Source organism: Leiobunum rupestre, chromosome 1, assembly GCF_980474605.1.
Source record: "Leiobunum rupestre chromosome 1, qqLeiRupe1.1.hap1, whole genome shotgun sequence".
Taxonomy (NCBI): Eukaryota; Metazoa; Arthropoda; class Arachnida; order Opiliones; family Sclerosomatidae; genus Leiobunum; species Leiobunum rupestre.
Genome location: NC_143384.1, coordinates 20,867,228 through 20,885,472, shown reverse-complemented (window position 1 = coordinate 20,885,472; position 18,245 = coordinate 20,867,228). Strand labels below are relative to the sequence as shown.

General features: G+C 37.0%; 4 protein-coding genes across 7 annotated transcripts in view; 2 read left to right on the top strand and 2 right to left on the bottom strand.

Moving 5' to 3' along the window:
* Positions 1-266: 266 nt before the first annotated feature.
* Positions 267-1,523, top strand: LOC149961321 (thymidine kinase, cytosolic-like). The gene is made up of 7 exons (XM_090176797.1): positions 267-435; positions 509-540; positions 605-718; positions 785-878; positions 950-1,039; positions 1,097-1,216; positions 1,288-1,523. The coding sequence occupies exons 1-7, from the start codon at positions 379-381 to the stop codon at positions 1,384-1,386; spliced, it is 606 nt and encodes a 201-aa protein (XP_090032923.1). The 5' UTR covers positions 267-378; the 3' UTR covers positions 1,387-1,523.
* On the bottom strand, positions 1,415-5,287 carry LOC149961320 (sorting nexin-8-like). 2 transcript variants are annotated; one of them, XM_090176742.1, is made up of 10 exons: positions 4,976-5,287; positions 4,770-4,903; positions 4,399-4,534; positions 4,146-4,333; positions 3,932-4,049; positions 3,753-3,874; positions 3,602-3,682; positions 3,255-3,539; positions 2,845-3,192; positions 1,415-1,988 (listed from the first exon to the last, which is right to left on the bottom strand). In XM_090176742.1, exons 1-10 carry the CDS (start codon positions 5,124-5,126, stop codon positions 1,863-1,865), a joined length of 1,689 nt encoding a protein of 562 aa, XP_090032868.1. In that variant the 5' UTR covers positions 5,127-5,287; the 3' UTR covers positions 1,415-1,862. The 2 variants fall into 2 exon arrangements, with proteins under 2 accessions (XP_090032868.1, XP_090032875.1); XM_090176749.1 differs by having other exon boundaries at positions 3,255-3,536.
* Positions 5,288-5,300: 13 nt separating this feature from the next.
* Positions 5,301-9,976, top strand: LOC149961319 (uncharacterized). Its single transcript, XM_090176785.1, has 11 exons — positions 5,301-5,324; positions 5,485-5,880; positions 6,243-6,322; positions 6,385-6,498; positions 6,630-6,671; positions 6,727-6,800; positions 6,892-7,128; positions 7,193-7,469; positions 7,530-7,715; positions 8,307-8,411; positions 8,488-9,976. Exons 2-11 carry the CDS (start codon positions 5,850-5,852, stop codon positions 8,659-8,661), a joined length of 1,320 nt encoding a protein of 439 aa, XP_090032911.1. The 5' UTR covers positions 5,301-5,324; positions 5,485-5,849; the 3' UTR covers positions 8,662-9,976.
* Positions 9,923-18,245, bottom strand: part of Mrtf (Myocardin-related transcription factor) — a 40,083-nt gene continuing 31,760 nt past the window's right edge. For 2 of the 3 annotated variants that reach the window (XM_090176734.1, XM_090176719.1), the window contains 10 exons: positions 16,195-16,785; positions 16,049-16,114; positions 15,902-15,957; positions 15,745-15,820; positions 15,465-15,626; positions 14,856-15,400; positions 14,381-14,786; positions 13,027-14,210; positions 12,451-12,565; positions 9,923-12,148 (listed from right to left, as the gene is read on the bottom strand). In XM_090176734.1, the coding sequence (XP_090032860.1) occupies positions 11,214-12,148; positions 12,451-12,565; positions 13,027-14,210; positions 14,381-14,786; positions 14,856-15,400; positions 15,465-15,626; positions 15,745-15,820; positions 15,902-15,957; positions 16,049-16,114; positions 16,195-16,651 (4,002 nt within the window). In that variant the 5' untranslated portion in view covers positions 16,652-16,785 and the 3' untranslated portion in view covers positions 9,923-11,213. The remainder of the gene's footprint in view (positions 12,149-12,450; positions 12,566-13,026; positions 14,211-14,380; positions 14,787-14,855; positions 15,401-15,464; positions 15,627-15,744; positions 15,821-15,901; positions 15,958-16,048; positions 16,115-16,194; positions 16,786-18,245) is intronic. The other variant, XM_090176727.1, reaches the window with a different exon arrangement.

The window sequence follows — 18,245 nt, the reverse complement described above, 5'->3', positions numbered from 1 at the left end:
AACCCTCCCATGATTTTCGTTCCTATCTTCACTAATGCTGTGTTAAAGCCTATGGGGGAAATTTGAACTGGGGCTCTAGATAGTATTAAAAAAGATTAAAAGGTTTATTTGTGCCATACATAGTACACCCTTTAGGATCAGGGCGGCTCCTTAAAGGAGCGCAGCATTAACAATGAAATTATTACAAACTATTATTCCCAACCCAATGGGCGCTGTTCGAGATCAAAGTTGGCCGTGTTTTAACTGGCCAATCATTATTGGTGAGTAGCAGAAAAATTGCGCTAAATATGCGCGCAAATTCAACATTTGCCGTTATACTTTCGCATTATTACTTCAACTTCCAGACTGTACTGTTGGCTGTCTTTTACAATCTTCAAAATGCTTATAATTCAAACCAATGATATACAACTAAACCTTCAAAAGGGACAAATACAGGTAAATAAATATATCACTTACGTAAGTTAGGTTTGATAGCAAGGAGTTTCCAAAGAATTATCTACTTTTTTAGCTCATTTTTGGTCCTATGTTTTCTGGAAAATCGTAAGCATTTACAATCAAATCGAGAGACATTTAAATTTATCTCATTTTAAACATGTTTCAATAGTACTGAGCTTATAAGGAGATTGAAACGTTACCAGGTAGCTAATCACAAATGTTTAATAATAAAGTATGCGCATGATACTCGCTATGATGACAATGGAATTTCCACTCATGATAGGTAGAGCCAAAACCTAATTATTATAAAGTAATGATTAAAAATGTCCGATATTACAAACACTTTTAGAATGGTTTTACCTGCAGAAGCTGCGTTGGAACTTGAAAGTTTAGTTGAAAAAGCCCAAAACTTTAGTGTAATTGGTATTGATGAAGGACAATTTGTAAGTTTATATAGAACTACTTCACTGTTGAATAACTAACTAATGTACATTACTTACATCACATACACAAGTTTCCTGATATTGTGGAATTCTCTGAAAAAATGGCCAATAATGGTAAAGTTATAATTGTAGCTGCATTAGATGGCACATATCAGAAAAAAGTAAGTCCACTATTATTAACTTAAAAGTAATAAATATACATGATCATTTTTTTTCAGGGATTTGGGAATATTTTAAATTTGGTGCCTTTAGCAGAAAGTGTCGTAAAATTAACAGCAGTATGTATGATATGCTTTAAAGAAGCATCGTACACAAAACGGAGAACTCAGGAAAAGGAGGTAAAAATGATGCCTAAAATATACAGTAAAATCTAGATTTGCCAAAACTTAAGCGTTCTTTCACATTACAGGTTGAAGTTATAGGCGGTAAAGACAAATATCTTGCAGTTTGCCGGCTATGCTACCAACGTGACGTAACGAGCAATAATTTAAGTGCAACTGGATCCTAAAACATTTGCACTATCGCAACTAATTTTATTTTACCAAAGTTATTGCTTTGTTTTTTATCTTAGGTTTTATTTCTATAAATATTCACAAACGATAACATATTTTAATATTTTGAGTCAATAAAATGCATTGAACGCAAAATAAATCTATTATTTTCTCTAAAAAATCTCTTAAAAATATAAACAATTTTTCTAATCTCTCACTCTGACTATTCTGCATCTTTTTGATATGAACTCTCACTTTAGCACATTTGTAAAATAATTCATAATTTATCTATTTAATATTGTGACTTTTCCTGAAACCTTAAATTTCAATTTGGCACCGATAAAAATAAATCCATTCTTCAGTTGCTGGCGTTGGAGTTTTAATTGAAAGACTTATGTTTAACAAATTTTGGGTTGTTTAGTTGGTCAATTTAATTTAGCGCCTTTTAAGTGAAGGGTGAATTTATTTCTATCTACAATATTAATTGCTGAAGTTATCTTGCTGGAGAGTCTGGAGATAATGTATTGTTCATCAATGGAGTTGTAGCGGAAGATGATAGTTTAGTGGCACCATTCAAAGCTTCAACCATTGGAGTCATTTGATCCCATATAGTTGATTGCTATTTAAAATAAATACAAGGATTTAGATGAATATCAGATACAACTATTGGGCGGGACAAGACTCTTGGTCTTTAATGGCATAACATTTAAATCAAATTACCTAAAAATTAACACGGTTATTCTACAATTTTTCAAGATGGCAATGGAAACTCCATAACTAAATCTAAACCAACACCATATATTTTTACTTGTGCATCAATATTCAGTATTCTTATGCCTATCATTTTACTATTTCAATAAAGGACTCCCTCTCCTTATAAATTTTTCACATAAAACATTGAGTAGAAAAAATAGTGCTGGTGAAGGAAAACATTTCCTGGCTTCCTTACAGCAATTACAAGGTTGCCACAAAATTTTTAGATTCAAATTCCCTGACCATTTTAAGAGATTTTTCCCGACTTTTTAAGGACAAAATTTTACTTTTATCAGAAATTAATAAATTTAAAAGGACTTATACAAGGTCATTGCAATGTTGCAAAAATTAGCCAAACTTTCAAGGAAATAAATTATAATCACATAATTTGTTATAGATCTAGAGTAAAATTACCTTAAAAAAGTGTCAAGATAAAATTGAATTCCCTGACCTTTCCCCGACTTTTTAGGCCCATTTTCAAATTCCCTGACATGTGGCAACCCTGTATTACATTACCAAAATATGCGCGGTATAGTTTGAGCTGTGAAGCACTGCCTGCTTTTGCAAATTGATGGCAAATTTTTCCCACTGAAAACTGCTTTGAGCCTGCCAAGGTACATATTTCATTTGTATAGATTTAATGGATACTTTTTTCATAACAAATGTTATATACTTCTGATGTGATCCATTTTAAATTTCAAAGAGGTAAATGAAAAGCTCACCTTATAAAGCCATTTTGTTCGTATTGTAATCATGGAGTGTAAAACCAGTGGAAGTAGACCCAAATAAGCCTGAATAAGCTTAGTTTCTGAAAGTAGACTGTTCAAAGCAAAAGTTTTTCGACTCTCCCAAACTGCGAGTGCTGATTTGGCATCCTCCGGCACTCCACCCGGAGATGGTGGTGGAGTGGTTACGATTGATTTACTTCTAGATATTAAACGGGGACGATTTGGATTGGGAGGCTCTTGATTATTCTCAACATCAAATCTCTCGCCTAGTTCCTTGTAAGCGGCCAATAGCTCTAATAGTATATCTAATTTCTCAATCACTTCTTCATCTTCGAGTTGAGCCTGAAAAACGAAAATTTAAATTAGAAAATAAACATTTAACAATACCTTCTGTTGCGACTTACATGTTGATGACAAGCTTCTGATACTAAACCAAAATGAGGATAGAGTAAAGTTAACTCCCGCGAAGAATTTGTCGTAGTACCAATGTCGAGAGAAAGTAGAGAGTCAGAGGAACCAATGTTACGACTCAAAACGCTTAATTCTTTTCCAATAATCAGCACATCTGAGCCATTTTCTTCTACCTTCTCTACCATTCTCTTTGTTGCTGTTCTTATGTTGTACAATATATTGTGCACCTGCCGCATTTGTTCTCGCGTCATGTGAAGCTTGACTTGGCCCCCATCCTGCTATTGTCACACTCGATTTAATAGTAATAAAAAATTAAAGAAAAAGTAGAAAATATAATAACCGGAGCTACGTTGTCCATTGGATTTGTTTCCAATTCTTCTGGAATGTTGCGAATGTAATCTTTAATTTTATGTTGAATATCCTATAAATGACCGTAATCAATTATATATTTTCATTAATATTTTTCTATAAAAAAAACTAAAAACCCTTACAGTTCCAGCAAATGTGAAGAAAAATTGAACGGCTCTATCTTCGGATAAAGTTGGATGTCTAGCTACCAAATTAAGAAACCGTTTCAAAGCTTTACGACGTTCTTCAATAAATTCAGCATTGGCTAAATTAAATATTTACTTTTTAATTGCTGGTTTAAATAAAACAAATATGTACATACCACCCATCATTTTCTTTGGCGGTAACTGTGGAATTAGTCTAAATGGAAATCTTTGTAAAAGAATCTCTTGAAATGTTACAAAATCATTGTAACGCCTCTCTACGGTCGATTTGAACCTCTGTAATCAATAATACCACTATAACGTCAAACTTAAGCTACTAATTCAGTAATTCTTTAGTTAAATATTTTAAATTTACAATAAACAGGAACTTACCTCACTAGACACTTCATACTCAGTGTGTTTAAGAAATAAACCTTTTTTTTCGGGAACTAATGCGACTTGAATGGAGTCCAACGCAAGGACGTTATTGAGCAAGTAGATTTCATTATTTTTCTGCATTTTTAAACGTAAATGGATTGCTTTAAGATTCTGTAAGTCCCCCAATTCAGGTGAAGGCAATTCTAGATGAAAAGGTTTCATTTAAAAACCACAAAGATGGAATTTTGAGAGTTATCAATGAAAATACCTTGGTCGGAAAATTTAAGAATTAGTTTTTCAGATAATTGCTTCCCTTGTTGGGCAAAAGCGATCAGAGCTAATGCTTTGAAGATTCCAGTGCGTTTGAGATTACCTTGACAAATGCTATCTGATATTTCCCAAATCTAATTGTACAAAAAACCATAAAACAATGAACTGGGGCTATTGTTTGATAGATTTCAGCCTAAATTATGTGTTTTTATCAATAATTTGGTTATACTATCACATCTTGATAAATGATAAGTTAATGGGCAAACATAATAATTTATATAGAAACCAGTACTATCCAAATTCTTTAAAATTTTTACCAAAATATGATTATAACTTCCTTAAGAATAAAAACCATTAAAATATAATTACCTGGGCTAAATTTTGCCTTGTTAAACCACTTGGCATCGAAAACAAGTTAAAAAACATTTCGCGGTCAATTGGTGTGTCTTCATGACATGGACATAGAATATCGTATATTTCCAAATATGATTGTGGTACAGTTCCTAATGAAATATTAATAACTAAATTTAACGAAAAATTTAACCAATGTAAAAATTAAAAGTATGGAAATATACCAAAATCCAGATCCGAAGCCATGCCTAAATGGCCGAACTGACACAAATTATAACTGACACACCTCCTTGTTGTTGTGAGGGGACTTCTTCCTGGTTCAGACCTTTCAGTCCTTGAGGGCTTCTTGAGCATGCGATCTGGAAACTTCACCATGGCTGGAGGTCCTTAGTAGATGGTCCCCTGAGTTTTTTTTGCAACCAACCAGAACTGAGGCTCATAGGTGGCAATACAAGAGTAATACAGATTGTTGTAGAATATTATACGTTTTCGCATCACTGATCATCCCAGCAAATTCTGATATTAAGTAAGAATTCTGAGTAATTTATGAGTCATTGTTAAGCAATAATACACGTAAGGTAATGGTAAAGGCTAGACTCCCTTAAAACCCAAAAATTTTGAACAAAATTATAAATATAAAAACTATATTAAGACTACATTCTAGATATTGATTAGAAGACAAAAAAATCAATATTTTATAAGCTATAAGATTATAAATAACGTATAATTTCAGTGTCTTCCTTACCTGCAAGCTGGCATGGAATTGGTGTTACAGACAACAAGCCAGTAAACGAAGTCACACCTTTAAAACGTCCCCGTACAATTAAATTAGGGCCACCAACAAAGAACTCCAACAAAAAATCAACCATATCACCAGTGACACCCTCAGAAAAACCAAAAAAGCCAATAGCGACAACTATCCCACGTGCTGGAGGTCCACCTGAACGTAAAACCTGGACTCAAAGACCCAAATTCGATCCCAATAATTTAAAAAAGGCTACAACCAACAATCCCACAACTGATACAACGCCGGTCAATACAAACGGAAGTGTTGTATTAAAAGATAACAAACGACAGATACCCAATATAAAGCCCAGAATGCCTTCATCCACCACTAATAAACCCAGAGGTAATTCAAATTGTTGGCTCTTAAAATGTTTAATTAGAGGTAAAAATGGTTCTATATAAGAGGTTTCTGTAGAGAATATGGGAAGTTTTATCAATTTAATGTTCAAATTTGACATTTACAACAAAATTGGGGAATTGATAAGATAAGAGATACATAAATCTTTGACAATGTATGTTTAAATTAGTTTTGACAAAGCCTTGTTATCTAGACTTGTCTTTGAATTTCTAATATATTTTATCTTAATCTGTAACCGCTATCGCACAATCCTAAAAGGCTAGTTAATTAGGTAATGGGAATTTTTGGGCGTCGGCAACTGATTCTTATACAAGAATTTGCAATACCTTTAATTTACGTTTCTACAGCTAAATCTGCTGGTAACAACCAAGAATTAAAAGCACGAACCCAAGAGGATACTAACATGGAAATATTATCACTGAGAAAAGTAAATTTAATTATAATTATCATTATATTATCTACCCTAACTAATATTAATTTTTTAAACAGGAACTTACTCATACTAGAGATGAAAATACTTTGTTAAAAGGCAAATTAAGGAGAACTGAAGAGGAACTCACTAAAAAGATTAAAAATTTGGAAAAACAACTAGCAAATGCTAAGGTATTTTATGAAAATAAGAAAAGTACTTAAAGAATTTGTGACATGAAATCTTTAAAAACCAATATTTTCCACTTTATTACATTTTTAGCTAATAGACCTATAATCATTTAACATGTCAAATCATTTTGCAGAAAGATTGCAGTGGTATTGAGAAGAAAAAGGAATCGACTGATGTAAGAACCAGTGCAAAACATAATTAACTAGCTGCTAAAAACGATACTTTTCTAGGAAACTTTGGCTACCCTCAAACAAAAATGTCAAAAACTTGAACTTGAATTACGATCCAAAGACCAGGCATTAAGGTATTACCTACTATAATACCCTTTGTCCGCAAATAAAAGTGATTTAAAACAAAAAATAGTTAGGCTCACCAAAATTTCATTGGAATTACAGGAAACTCGAGACCAGTGTATCAAAAAATGCTGCAATGGGAAATGGTACTACAAAATCTCCCTCAAACATTCTTCCAACAAAACCAACTTCCTTACGTCTGAGTTCCAGCGCTCCATTAAACAGACCATCCCCAAAATCCAACCAAGCCATAAATACCGAGTTGAACAAGGCAAAAGAATCCATGAAAAAACTTGAACAAGAAAACAGCAATCTGAAACAGAAGTTAAAAGATAAAGAGTATGAACATTTTGAAATTGTAAATTATTCATTATCTTGTTTTAAAATTTGTAACTCTTTACAGACAAGAGATAAAAACTCTCAAAGTTCACCTTAGTAAAGCTCAAAAAATACCTTCAGCAGTAGCTAGGGTTTCCTTAGGCGGTACTATTCCTTCAAATGCTACAAAGGTGTCATCAGTTTATACCCCAGCTGCAACAACCACTGCAGCAAAACAGACCCAAAGAGTATCTCGAACTTCGATGCATCGATCAAACGTGGGTTTGCAAAAAATGAGTACTACAACCACAGTTGTAACTACTACATCTAATGGACACGTAGTTAAAAAGGGAAAAACTGTGGTTAGTTGATTACATTTTTTAAATAGTTTTATAATCTAATGTTTTAACCTTTTTCTTAAGACTGTTGAACACCCGATTGAAAAGACTGATGTTCTTACAATTGAGGAAATTTTGGATGATCCTAAACAAACCACACCAAAAAGTGTTGATGCAGTTCCAATGCAATCCAAAGAAAAAGCTCAAGAACTTCAACGTAAAAGTGCAGCCAAAAAAATTCAACGCAGTTGGCGGAGTCATCGTGAAAGAGTAAGAACTTTATTTTTCTTAATTAGTGTTGGGCCCAAACCGATATGAAATCGGTATCGGTCACCGATATCGCGATTTTCCCGATTAATCGGTTCGCGTCTAAAATACCGATTTTACCCGATTATAAAAAAAAACTTCCGATACCGATTTTACCCGATTATTTAAAACCGATTTTGAAATTGAAAGTATAATTTCAATTTTAAATGTACCTAAGTGAGGTAAATAACTAAATATTAAAAATTTAAAATTTTAAATTATTTTGATTTTTTTCTAAATTCGCTCAGCTATTCTCAAAATACAACCCACCCGTCATTTTATTTAGACCATTGGCAATGGGTTTTACAATTCATTAGTCATTACTAATGAGTCATTAGTAATGACTAATGAATTGTACAATCGGTAAAAAATCGGTATCGGTGAAAATCGGTAAAATCGGTATCGGTACCGATTTGCCATATCGGTAAAAAAATCGGTATCGGTAACGGTTGAAACGTGATATTGGAATCGGTTAAATTACGATATCGGCCAACCCTATTCTTAATTAAGCACAATACAAATCTGGAAAATAAATTTATTGTTTTGTAAATCTAGATTACAAAAAGTGATGGTTCAGCTTCAAATAATTCAAATGATGTTATTGAAAATGGAAGAGAAAATTTAATTATTTATCAGGCTGCGGAACATGTGGAAATTCCGGTTAGTTTATTTTGAAGTATTGGCTGTGGAATCTTAAGCCTGTTGCCTGAATTTTTTTTTTAATTTTTAATCAAAGGAAAATGCTGAATATATACCTGAGGTCATAGAACCTCACTCGGATCTGTTGAAGAGCATTGAACACGAAGGAATTGATCTCCTGAACTTCAGCCAAGGAAACAAGTCTTTTGAAGAACAACATTCTTTCACAAATCAGGCAAGAAACGATTTTCAAATCCATGATGAGGAATAACCTGCAAAAAATCATGTTAACCTCTTCCTATATTCCATTTTTTAAACCTGGTTTTAGCTTCTTACCAAAAAACCTTTTAAACGTATTAAGTTTGTAATTTAAATGGAAAAATGTATGTGTGCCATTTTATTACAAACTTTGATAATTTTTAGCGTGCCAAAGTCACTTTATTTTTAAAAACAACAATATTTTTACGAACTATTGAATTACCTTCCTAAAGTAGGCCAGTATTTTAATTTTTAATCCAATCCAATATCCTGGAAAAGGAAAACAATTATAAGTGAAATAAAAAATGCATTTATAAGGTATGAAATATTGTTCAGAATTGTTAATAGCTTTTAGAGTTGATATGATGAGCTCAACAAAAATTGTCTATGTATTTGTTAATATCTGGTTAACTAAGGCTTAGAATTGATTTGGGGGAAAAAGAACGTTCTATATAGTACGTAACATTAGGGATGTGCTAATGGAAAGCTTTATTAATGGCTGTAATACTTACTGCTTTAATTATGAAAATATTTCATAGTTGTGTATATTAGATTTACACTAGAGCTAATAATCTGCTTAACTATAATTATATTCTTCCATGGGACAACACGGTTATTCAATTAACAGAGCACGGTTGTAGTTTAGTAAAATTCTCACTGAAAAATGCAGTATTACATTTTCATCTATGCTTGAAAAAAAATTCTAATTTTGTTTTTTTCTCTCTCAAAGTGTTATTTTCTAGTGTATCTAAAGTATTTGAAAACTAAAGATTTGTGTAGGAATTAAATCATTGCTATTGCTTACTTTAAAAATAGGATATAATGATAACCTATTAATAACAGAAAAGGCAAATCCATTTGTGGCCAGCAACAGGAAACCATAAGGACTAGCATTATAGATTCCTACCAGAAATATTAAACATTCAAAGATAAAAAAATCCACATGGGTGACATCCCATCAATTGTCTCAAGTTAAAATGACGTAGGCAGTATGAAACTAGCGTCTGCTACAATGCCAAATTTATAAGGGCTGTAGATAAGATGGATGGATTTGTCTTACATAAACAAAAACTGAAAAATGTGATTTTCAATCCAAAAATGAACAAAACCATAGTCATTTTTGCTCTCTAGGTTTAGATACCATTGGTAATTGATTTCCTATATTTAGGTTTTATAATTAAGTCAGATAAACAAACCTATTGCGTATTATACCGTGTAAAGTGCCTAAAGTAAACAATTTCCTAATTTGGTTTTTGGAGAAGACACTTTGTAAATAATTTTTTAAGTATATTTTATTATTATCTCGATCTTATAATCAGACAAATAAAGTCCCTTTCTCTTTATTAACATATCTCTTATTTGATCGCAATCAAAGTTGGTAATATATATATATATTTGTAATTTTATTATGTACAACATAAACTGGTTGTTGGTTCCTGGTAATTATCATTATATTGTTGAGGTCAAAAAGGATTTCATCAATTTTTAATCATCAATTAGTCTGGCTCGACAAAAATTGCCAGGAATGTCGTTCTTTGTGTTGGTCATTTTATTCCCTACCATTACTTTCAAAACGTCACGACCATTTTTTCCCATAGATTTAAGATAACAAAAATTTTATCGTTGATTTTGCATTTCAATAGTCAACTTTAAAATATCCAGTACCACCTTGAAAATGAGTGATATCACTCATAGATTTTAAAATGTCCCAGCAATGGAGCTTGATATTTTAAGGATTCCTACTGGGCCTGATAATTTTTCGAATTTAGCCAGATGGAATGTCGTTTCCCCAACAACAAATTAGAGAATAAGGAAGAAAAAAAAACTGCTCCATCATTTTTTTTTGGAGAAAAAAATCTAGGCATTGGGAATTTTTTTAACCTCTCTCATTCAACAGAAGAAAAAAAACCGTAAAAAACACTAGTTAGCATGAGGGTTAGATCGGTTAAAAAATGGTAAAAAGGGAGTTCTTAGAGCGTGTATTTAAGGCACTGGGTATATTTTTTACTTTCTATTGAAAGCGAGCGAAATACTCCTCAAATTATTATACACATTTTTATACACGTAAAGGTTCATCCTAGGTTGTCCAAAGAGCGCTAGGGTTTTCTTATCGAATATTTACCGAACCAAAATGTCATTTGGGTTATATTAAATGCTTACTATGGAAGATGATGGCCTAAAAACAAAAATCACATCAAATGGGAGGGTTACAACTGTGGCACAAAAACAATCCTAGAGAAGTCCGCAAAAGTGGAAAACGTAAAACGTCTTAAGCCTTGTACGAGTCTTAACAATTGCGTCGTGTAACATTAGCAAAGAAAACTTTTGAAAAACAAATTGTTATAATTTTTCTTGCCAAATTTCTTTCGTTTTAACTGGTACTTTATAATCAAAAACATATTTGGTCCACACAAATTCTTCACAAAATGAACAAAAAATTCAAATTGACGCGATTTTGGTTTAAACTGAAAGTAACGCCGCAAATTTATACAGCTCCATCACCATTTTCTGAAATAAACGTGTCAACTCCATTCAACACCATTTTTCGAGAACAACAAAACGCGTCTAAGTGGTGGCGAAATCGACTTTATCCCAAGACAAAACGCTAAGTTCCGTTGGCGTTTTGAAGTCCATGTCTTCAACCGCGAAAAGGTCAAACGGGTCATTCGACTGTTGTCCAAGGTTGGACAGTAACGGATCATGTTCGTGGTTATTGGTATATCCATGTAGCATACTTCCGCTACTTCCCATGTTGTTATTATGGTGATTGATGGAATTATTATTGGTATTGCCACTAAAACTACTTCCAAAGGTATTGCAATTCAAGGTCAAGGAGGGGTTGTTACCCAACGACGTAGAGGACGTCGATGATGTAGGTATAATTACGTCTAGCCAATCGGAAAGCTCCATATCCATGGTGACGTTAACATCTTGAAGATTACCGACCAAATCGCCGATAGATGGCGGCAACATCGACTGACTCGCATTTTGTTGTTGAATAAGCTGGTTGTGCGAAGTGTGATCCATGGAATTGGCGTCGAGCATGGCGCTAGGACCACCGACGTTGATAATATTCAGGGAATTCAGGTCCTTGGACATGCCCGTTTCGTTCTCTTGGTTCATAAGTACGGCTCCCAAATCCATGGCCTCCATGTCGTCAAGGTCGAGATGGAAATCAAAATCTAGTGTTTCGTTAGCCATGTTGTTTTGATCACTTAGCAAAGAGGTTGGTACAGGAGTGGGCGGGGATGGGTTTGAGATGGGTGAGTTAACGTTAGCCAAGGTGGTGATCATGTTGTTGGTAATAGTGGCGGTACTGGTTGTAGGGCTGTTGGTGACTGAGCTAGCGCTTTCCGTCGAAGCGTTTGAACTTGGGGTGGAATTGTGACTGTTAGGATCGGGGAAAACGGGTGGTTGGGTACTGTTGTTGCCGCTCTTGCCGCCGGCCGATTCTGGGGTTGTTGGGGTTGGAGGTTCTTGAGCGGCGCTTGGCGGAAGTTCTGTGAAATATTTATGCTCATTAAATTCTATTAAGTTTGAGCATACCAGTAGAGGTTCTAGCCAGCAAGGAATCTAGCTATGCCGTCTTTATGTAGCTATCGTCGACTGCAATACCTATATATTGCACGGATTGGTTATGGTTTTTGCACCATTATAAAGTTATCGACAATTTTTAATGGAAGGTTTAACCTATCCTTGAAGTTGGAACTTTAAATTTCTAACATCAGATATAAAAATTAAAACGGCAAGGTGTATCTAGAACCACAACTGAGGCAAAACAATTGGGACCGTAAAGGCCTACCTCCATTTTTGATGAGTATTTCTAAAACGTCGTCAACAGCTTGACTCTTGATGTACTTTTTACCATGGATTCGAGCCCCTTGTACGTGGTTCATCAGTCCAACAGCAAACTGGTGCTGATATTATACGCAATTAAAAATATTATAATCGAACAATCGATATGATAGGACACGCGACCGAATTATAAAGAAAAATAAATTTAACTAAAAAAAAAAACCAGCAATGCTAAATAAAGAAATATGGAAAAAAAAGCTAGCTATATAATATATACAAGTGGCACGAAAGTAATATTAGGAAATTAAACACGTGGAATCTCTAAGGATCTATTGCCACCGGGCCGCATGTTACACGTATTTTGAAATTCATTGGCTAACCGTGGATACTCACTCAGAAAATACTCTCAGACCGAAGTTCCCAGGGAATTTATAATAATATTCACTAGGCGAGTTTCGCGTGAAATCCCGACCATTTTTACCTGTATCATTAGGGGTACCATAGTCTTCCTTTGACATACCAAGTATATACATATGCAATTTAATGGTATTATTATTATTGTAGTAAAATTAGATTATCCTACCTTATTTAGTTGTTTCGTGGCTTCGTCGTAGTCCGGTGGAGGTGGTCTTCCCTCGGTGAAAGAATCGTTGCTATTTCCAGGTGGTGACCCTGAGCCTTTGGAACTATCTTCCTGCACGACGTGAATAGTGGGCAGTGATGCGGTTCTGTGATGGTTCAAACCATTGGGAACTGGTCTCGGTTTAGTTGGCTCTGCGGGTTGACTCGCATTTGACGCCGGAGTATGTTGATTATGCAAGAACGCAGCCAGACTGGCCTTCACCGCCGCGGAACTCAAGGCAGGTGCTATATTTGCCGATTTGGTGGCCACAGCCGCCATATTAGTCGTGATACCATTCTGCAATTTCTGTTGCAAATGTTGCTGAAGAATTTGCCGGTGTAGTGCGGGTGACGTAGCCGCAACGCTTATTTGCGGGGTCTGTACGGGTGTAGCCACGACGGCCGCCAAAGTCACGACAGGCATTTGCAGAATAGATTGCGTTGTAGTTTGAGGCAACGGTGGCGGAGGTGGAGGAGGAGGAATGGTGGACGTAACAGTCGGTAATTGCAGTAATTGCTGTTGTTGCAGTTGCAGCTGAGACTGTTGCAGTTGACGTTGCAACTCCTCAATTTTCTTCTGCTGCATGCGCACGATGTCTTCGTTCGTTAAAATCGCAATCGAGGCTGCGTTCGAGTCGGTTATTGCGTTGGCGTTATTGCTGATAGTGACGTCCATAGAGTCCATTGCGTTGTCCGAATTGGCATCGATTTCCATCGGGACCACGGATGGTGGTCTAGAGTCTTTGAGACCCGTAGGATGGTCCATAGTTTGTCCGATGTCCACGGACGGTGGAGACACGGGAGAGTGTTTGGCTACAAAGATATCACCGATTGATTCGGGGTTGTTTGTGGCAGTGTTGACCACAACGCCGACTGTCGCTTGGGTATTACCGTCCACGAAGGTTACCGATGGGTGAACCGCCGTTAAAGTAGGGGTCACAGTGTCTAATATAATACCGCCGACGTTGACGGGAAGGGCGTGCGTTGTCGCCATTGCGTTTGAGACTGAAGTGCTGCTTGTCTCAGTTTTGATGGCCTGCCCCAGTGTTGAGAACTCTTTGAATGGCCTCAAACGGGTTATTAACTGCGGTTTCGATCCCGATACTGGTAAATTTCGCTTTTTCAGCTCAAGTTTTAAGTCGCTTACTATTGGAAAGTCAAAATAGAAGAAACGCTCGTGTTAATTTACTATGACTATTTTTGTTTCGTAAATAAATCGGCTTGCAGATGTTAAAACACTACGTTAGGTTTTCGACTCAAAACTATTAGAAATCTTTACTATTACTTGGGATGATAAGTCGCTAATCGAACGTTACCTTTCATGTCCTCCAGTCTGGTAACGAGTCTAGGTGAGGGGCTACTGACTTCGACTACGACTTGTGACGGAGATTGATTAGGTTGAATGTGTTGTGGAACTGAATGATTAGGAGGCGAGCTGAGGGTTATCGTCGAAGCCCCGACAGTAGTTGGCACGCTAATAATGTTAGTGGCTCCAGGTCCAGTACCGACGTTGAAGGATCCGAAGCCATGTTGCTGAAGTTGATCTTCACCCTGATTTCCATTTTGCGGTTTCTGAGTCGCTGGTAATATCATTTGGGGGAAATTTCTCTGCAATTCCAAATGCCATTGTAAGAACAGTTGTTGCTGTTGGAGCAGCAGCTCGTAGGATGTCTCTGCGTTGGAAGTACTGGCCGCTTGACTCTTTTGAGCGCTTGGAGGTCCCTAGTGGGGTTAATTACATTGACATATACCATACGAAAAACAAAATGTTCAAGGATAACCGAAACTTACCTTATATTCGTGAAATTTAATAGTTCGGGCCTTTGGTTGGGCCTTCGATTTGGACTTCTTCCTGGGTTTATTACTGGAACTTGGTCCTGATTCTCTAGTATTTGAGCTAGTGGAGGTCGTGATGGTGGAAAATGTTGGCGTCACGCTCTGCGTAGCGGAAGATACCGCGTTCAGGATCGAAGTCTGAGGCGTCAACACCGAAGACACTACCGCGGGAGACGGCCACTGAATTCCCGGAGCCGGTCCCGGTTGAGAGACAGTTATTAAAGTGGTACCAGTAACGGGAGTACATCCCCGCGACGAACTGGCAGTAAGGGATGGTAAAAACACTGATAAAGACGGTGCTTCGGGTTGGGATTTTGGTTGGCTCAAAACGGGTTCTGGCCCATCAAAGACCGATGGCAAGCTATTCTGCGATTGGTCATTTAGGTCTTGGGGCGGTGAGACGGCGCCGTCACTGCCACTGTCGTCTTCGAGGGTGAAGCGAGGCGGTGGATGCTTAAGCAGTTGGCCCTCGCAGGTTGGTTTGAATCTTATGGCGCCCACTGCGAAGAAATTATCATATTTACATTATATGATCGTAAGCAGGAACTTTCCGAAATAATTTACCTTTAACTGCTTGAGCAAAGATTTCATCAGCGTGTAGAATGTTTCCTTTGACTAATTCTAAAGGTCCAGGTCTATGTGATAACCTGTCGTTAAGGTCATCAGCCAAACGGGCTTTCTTCAATTGGCGTTGTTTGTCTTGTAGGCTAGGATCTACTGTCGTATCTAAAAACATTTTGACAGATTTTATTTGGTTGATATCAATGGGCGACGCCAATACGATCTGACAAGACGTATTTCAAGGGCGAAGATGGTTAAGTAAAACTAAACCATACAAACGTACCTTCTAAAATATGATTTTGAATCAACTCTTGGCGATCAGGCCTTCGTTGAATTTTGTTCTTTAATAAATCACCGGTCTTTACGAAGTAAACAAAAAAAAACCCAAATTAATCCTTTATTCAATATTGGGGCGTGAGTCACGACGTTGTATGACGTACTTTGGCTCTTTCGAGTTTTTGCCTTTGTTCGTGGAATGCGGGAGGCGTTTTCAGCGCTGAAAATTTTAAGAAAAAGAGGGTTGAAGAAACATAAATAAACGTTCAGATTGGAAAACGTTTGGGGTGGGCCAAAAGAAGTAAACGTACGTGGCATAATTCCCTGGTCCACCAGCTGCGAGATGGGACGTCTCATCATGAGTTTCACTTTCAGGGCTACACGAGAAAGGAAAAAACCCGTTCGGCTCTTGGTCTATTTGCTGGATGGTAAGTAGGAATAGGTTCTTGACGCTTACATTCTTTGTTCCTGTCCATGGCTTTCTGCAGGGAGGCTTCGTCTACTTCAACTTGGCACTTGGGTGGGGATGAGCGTGAGGCGGTGGCCGGGGACGACGAGGCTGCGGGGGTGGCCACTCGTCGACTGGACGGGGAAGACAACGACGAGGAGCACGAGGAGGAGGACGACGAGGACGAGGAAAAGGAGCTGGAGTTGGACGAGGAACTGGCGGGCGAGAAGCGTGCCGAGGAGGTGGCGGCGGGCGGGAGGGGTGAGGCGACGGGGGAGGCGCTGCTGGAGGGCGTGGCGCTGCTGTGGCTGCTCGTGGTGCTGTGGCTGTTGTTGGTCAAGATCGTCAGATTATCCGAGGAAGCTGTTCCCATTGCCTTGACTGCCGACAACAAGAAAGGGATCGTTACGTCGGGAACTGGCGAGCCACGGACGCGAAAATTGCCAGCGTGGCTACTGGCGTGCATACCGTTGGGGCCGCGGGAGAAGGAGGCGCTAGGCGAGCCGCAGTTTTTGAACCACTCCGGATAGAGACTGGTTATGGTTTCTAGTAAGTCTTCGTCCAACTGGATGCCCCAGTACACGGGGTTTTCTCCACTTCCTAGCAAAACGAGAAAACGGATGCCACTTTAAAACGGGTTATTTCAGTTATGGTCACGAGTATTTAGAGTTAGTTAGAAAGATCAAATTGTATATACTTAGGTGTCAAATGTATTTATCGTACGTCTATTAATACGGTTGACAACGAAAATGTTCAATTTGATCTTTCGAAACCGTTTTAAAACGTTTCCAAAGTGTTTAGTGTGAACGCGGCTATTGGATCCAAAAAACGCAAAAAATTTATAATCCTTGCGCTATTAGGTGGTTCTCGGACTAAAAGTGTACACTTTTAACCCTAAAACGGTTTTTTCACCAGTTCAGTAAATGAGAATTATTCCGGCCCGCAAACTATTCGCTTGTTCCGGAGTATTAGGGCTACACTTTTTTCTCCTTCTGGAAAGGAGGTGTAAAGAGAGTAAATCAGATTTTGTTTATCAGCTAAAAAGGCCACAGGCAGCGATTTTGAAAAACGTTTTACTCAGACTCGAACTATTCGCCACCACAGAATCGGAGTAAAATGACGTCATAGCGTTACTCTTCTTACCCTACTCCAAAATCCCGGAACAAGCGAAAAGAAACCACCTTATATTGAAAGTACTAAGCGGGGATTTTAAAAGTATGACGCTAAACGTCGAGCCGGTTTTTTTTTGGAAGAATATTTATACTTAGGTAGAAAGTTGAGTAATTTTTAGCGTTGCACCCAATCCCCCTCCTGCTCAAAGAGTAAGCTCCTCCCCCTTAATGTTAATGAACTAAGCCCTGTATATATATAGGATCGCCTATACTAGTAGGTTGTCGAAAAAGCAACTTTATACCATTTAGGTAAAAAGAGGAGCACCTCCAAAATCAATATCGTATTATATTTAATGGCTGGCGCTCGTAAAGTGCCTAGCTAAATAATTACGTGGTTATACCAAATAAAAACAAAAACCAGCGTATTTTTGAAATTTGACGTGAAACTATCCAAACGATGTAAACACCATCATAACAACATTTCGGATAACGGTCCATTACAGAAAATAACCTTCGCCGAGGTGCACTGCGTCAAATAGGTAAACGTAGACTGGCCTACTTCTTACTCTAAGCAAAAACCCGCTATCGATTCTTCGCGACAAAGTGTCCTCGTACAAACCAACTAACACACAGAATCAATTCTAATTTAAAAGTCATAATGGTGTTAGAAAAGTCGGAGTGGAACCAAATATTATTATTTCTACTTTGATTTCTAGATGGTCTTATGCATTGAATTGGGAATAATACTGCTAGAATTACAATTACGATTTCAGTTGCCATGGTTACGCGGGACCTGTTCTGATAAGACTGTACGAAATTCATCTTTATAATTAGGCGGTAGCGCCATCTATATTTTGTAAAGTTATATGGCTAAAAATAAATAATTATTAGCTAACTCACCGTAACTTGAGTTAAAAAGGATCGTGTTGACAGAATAAAATTATTTTT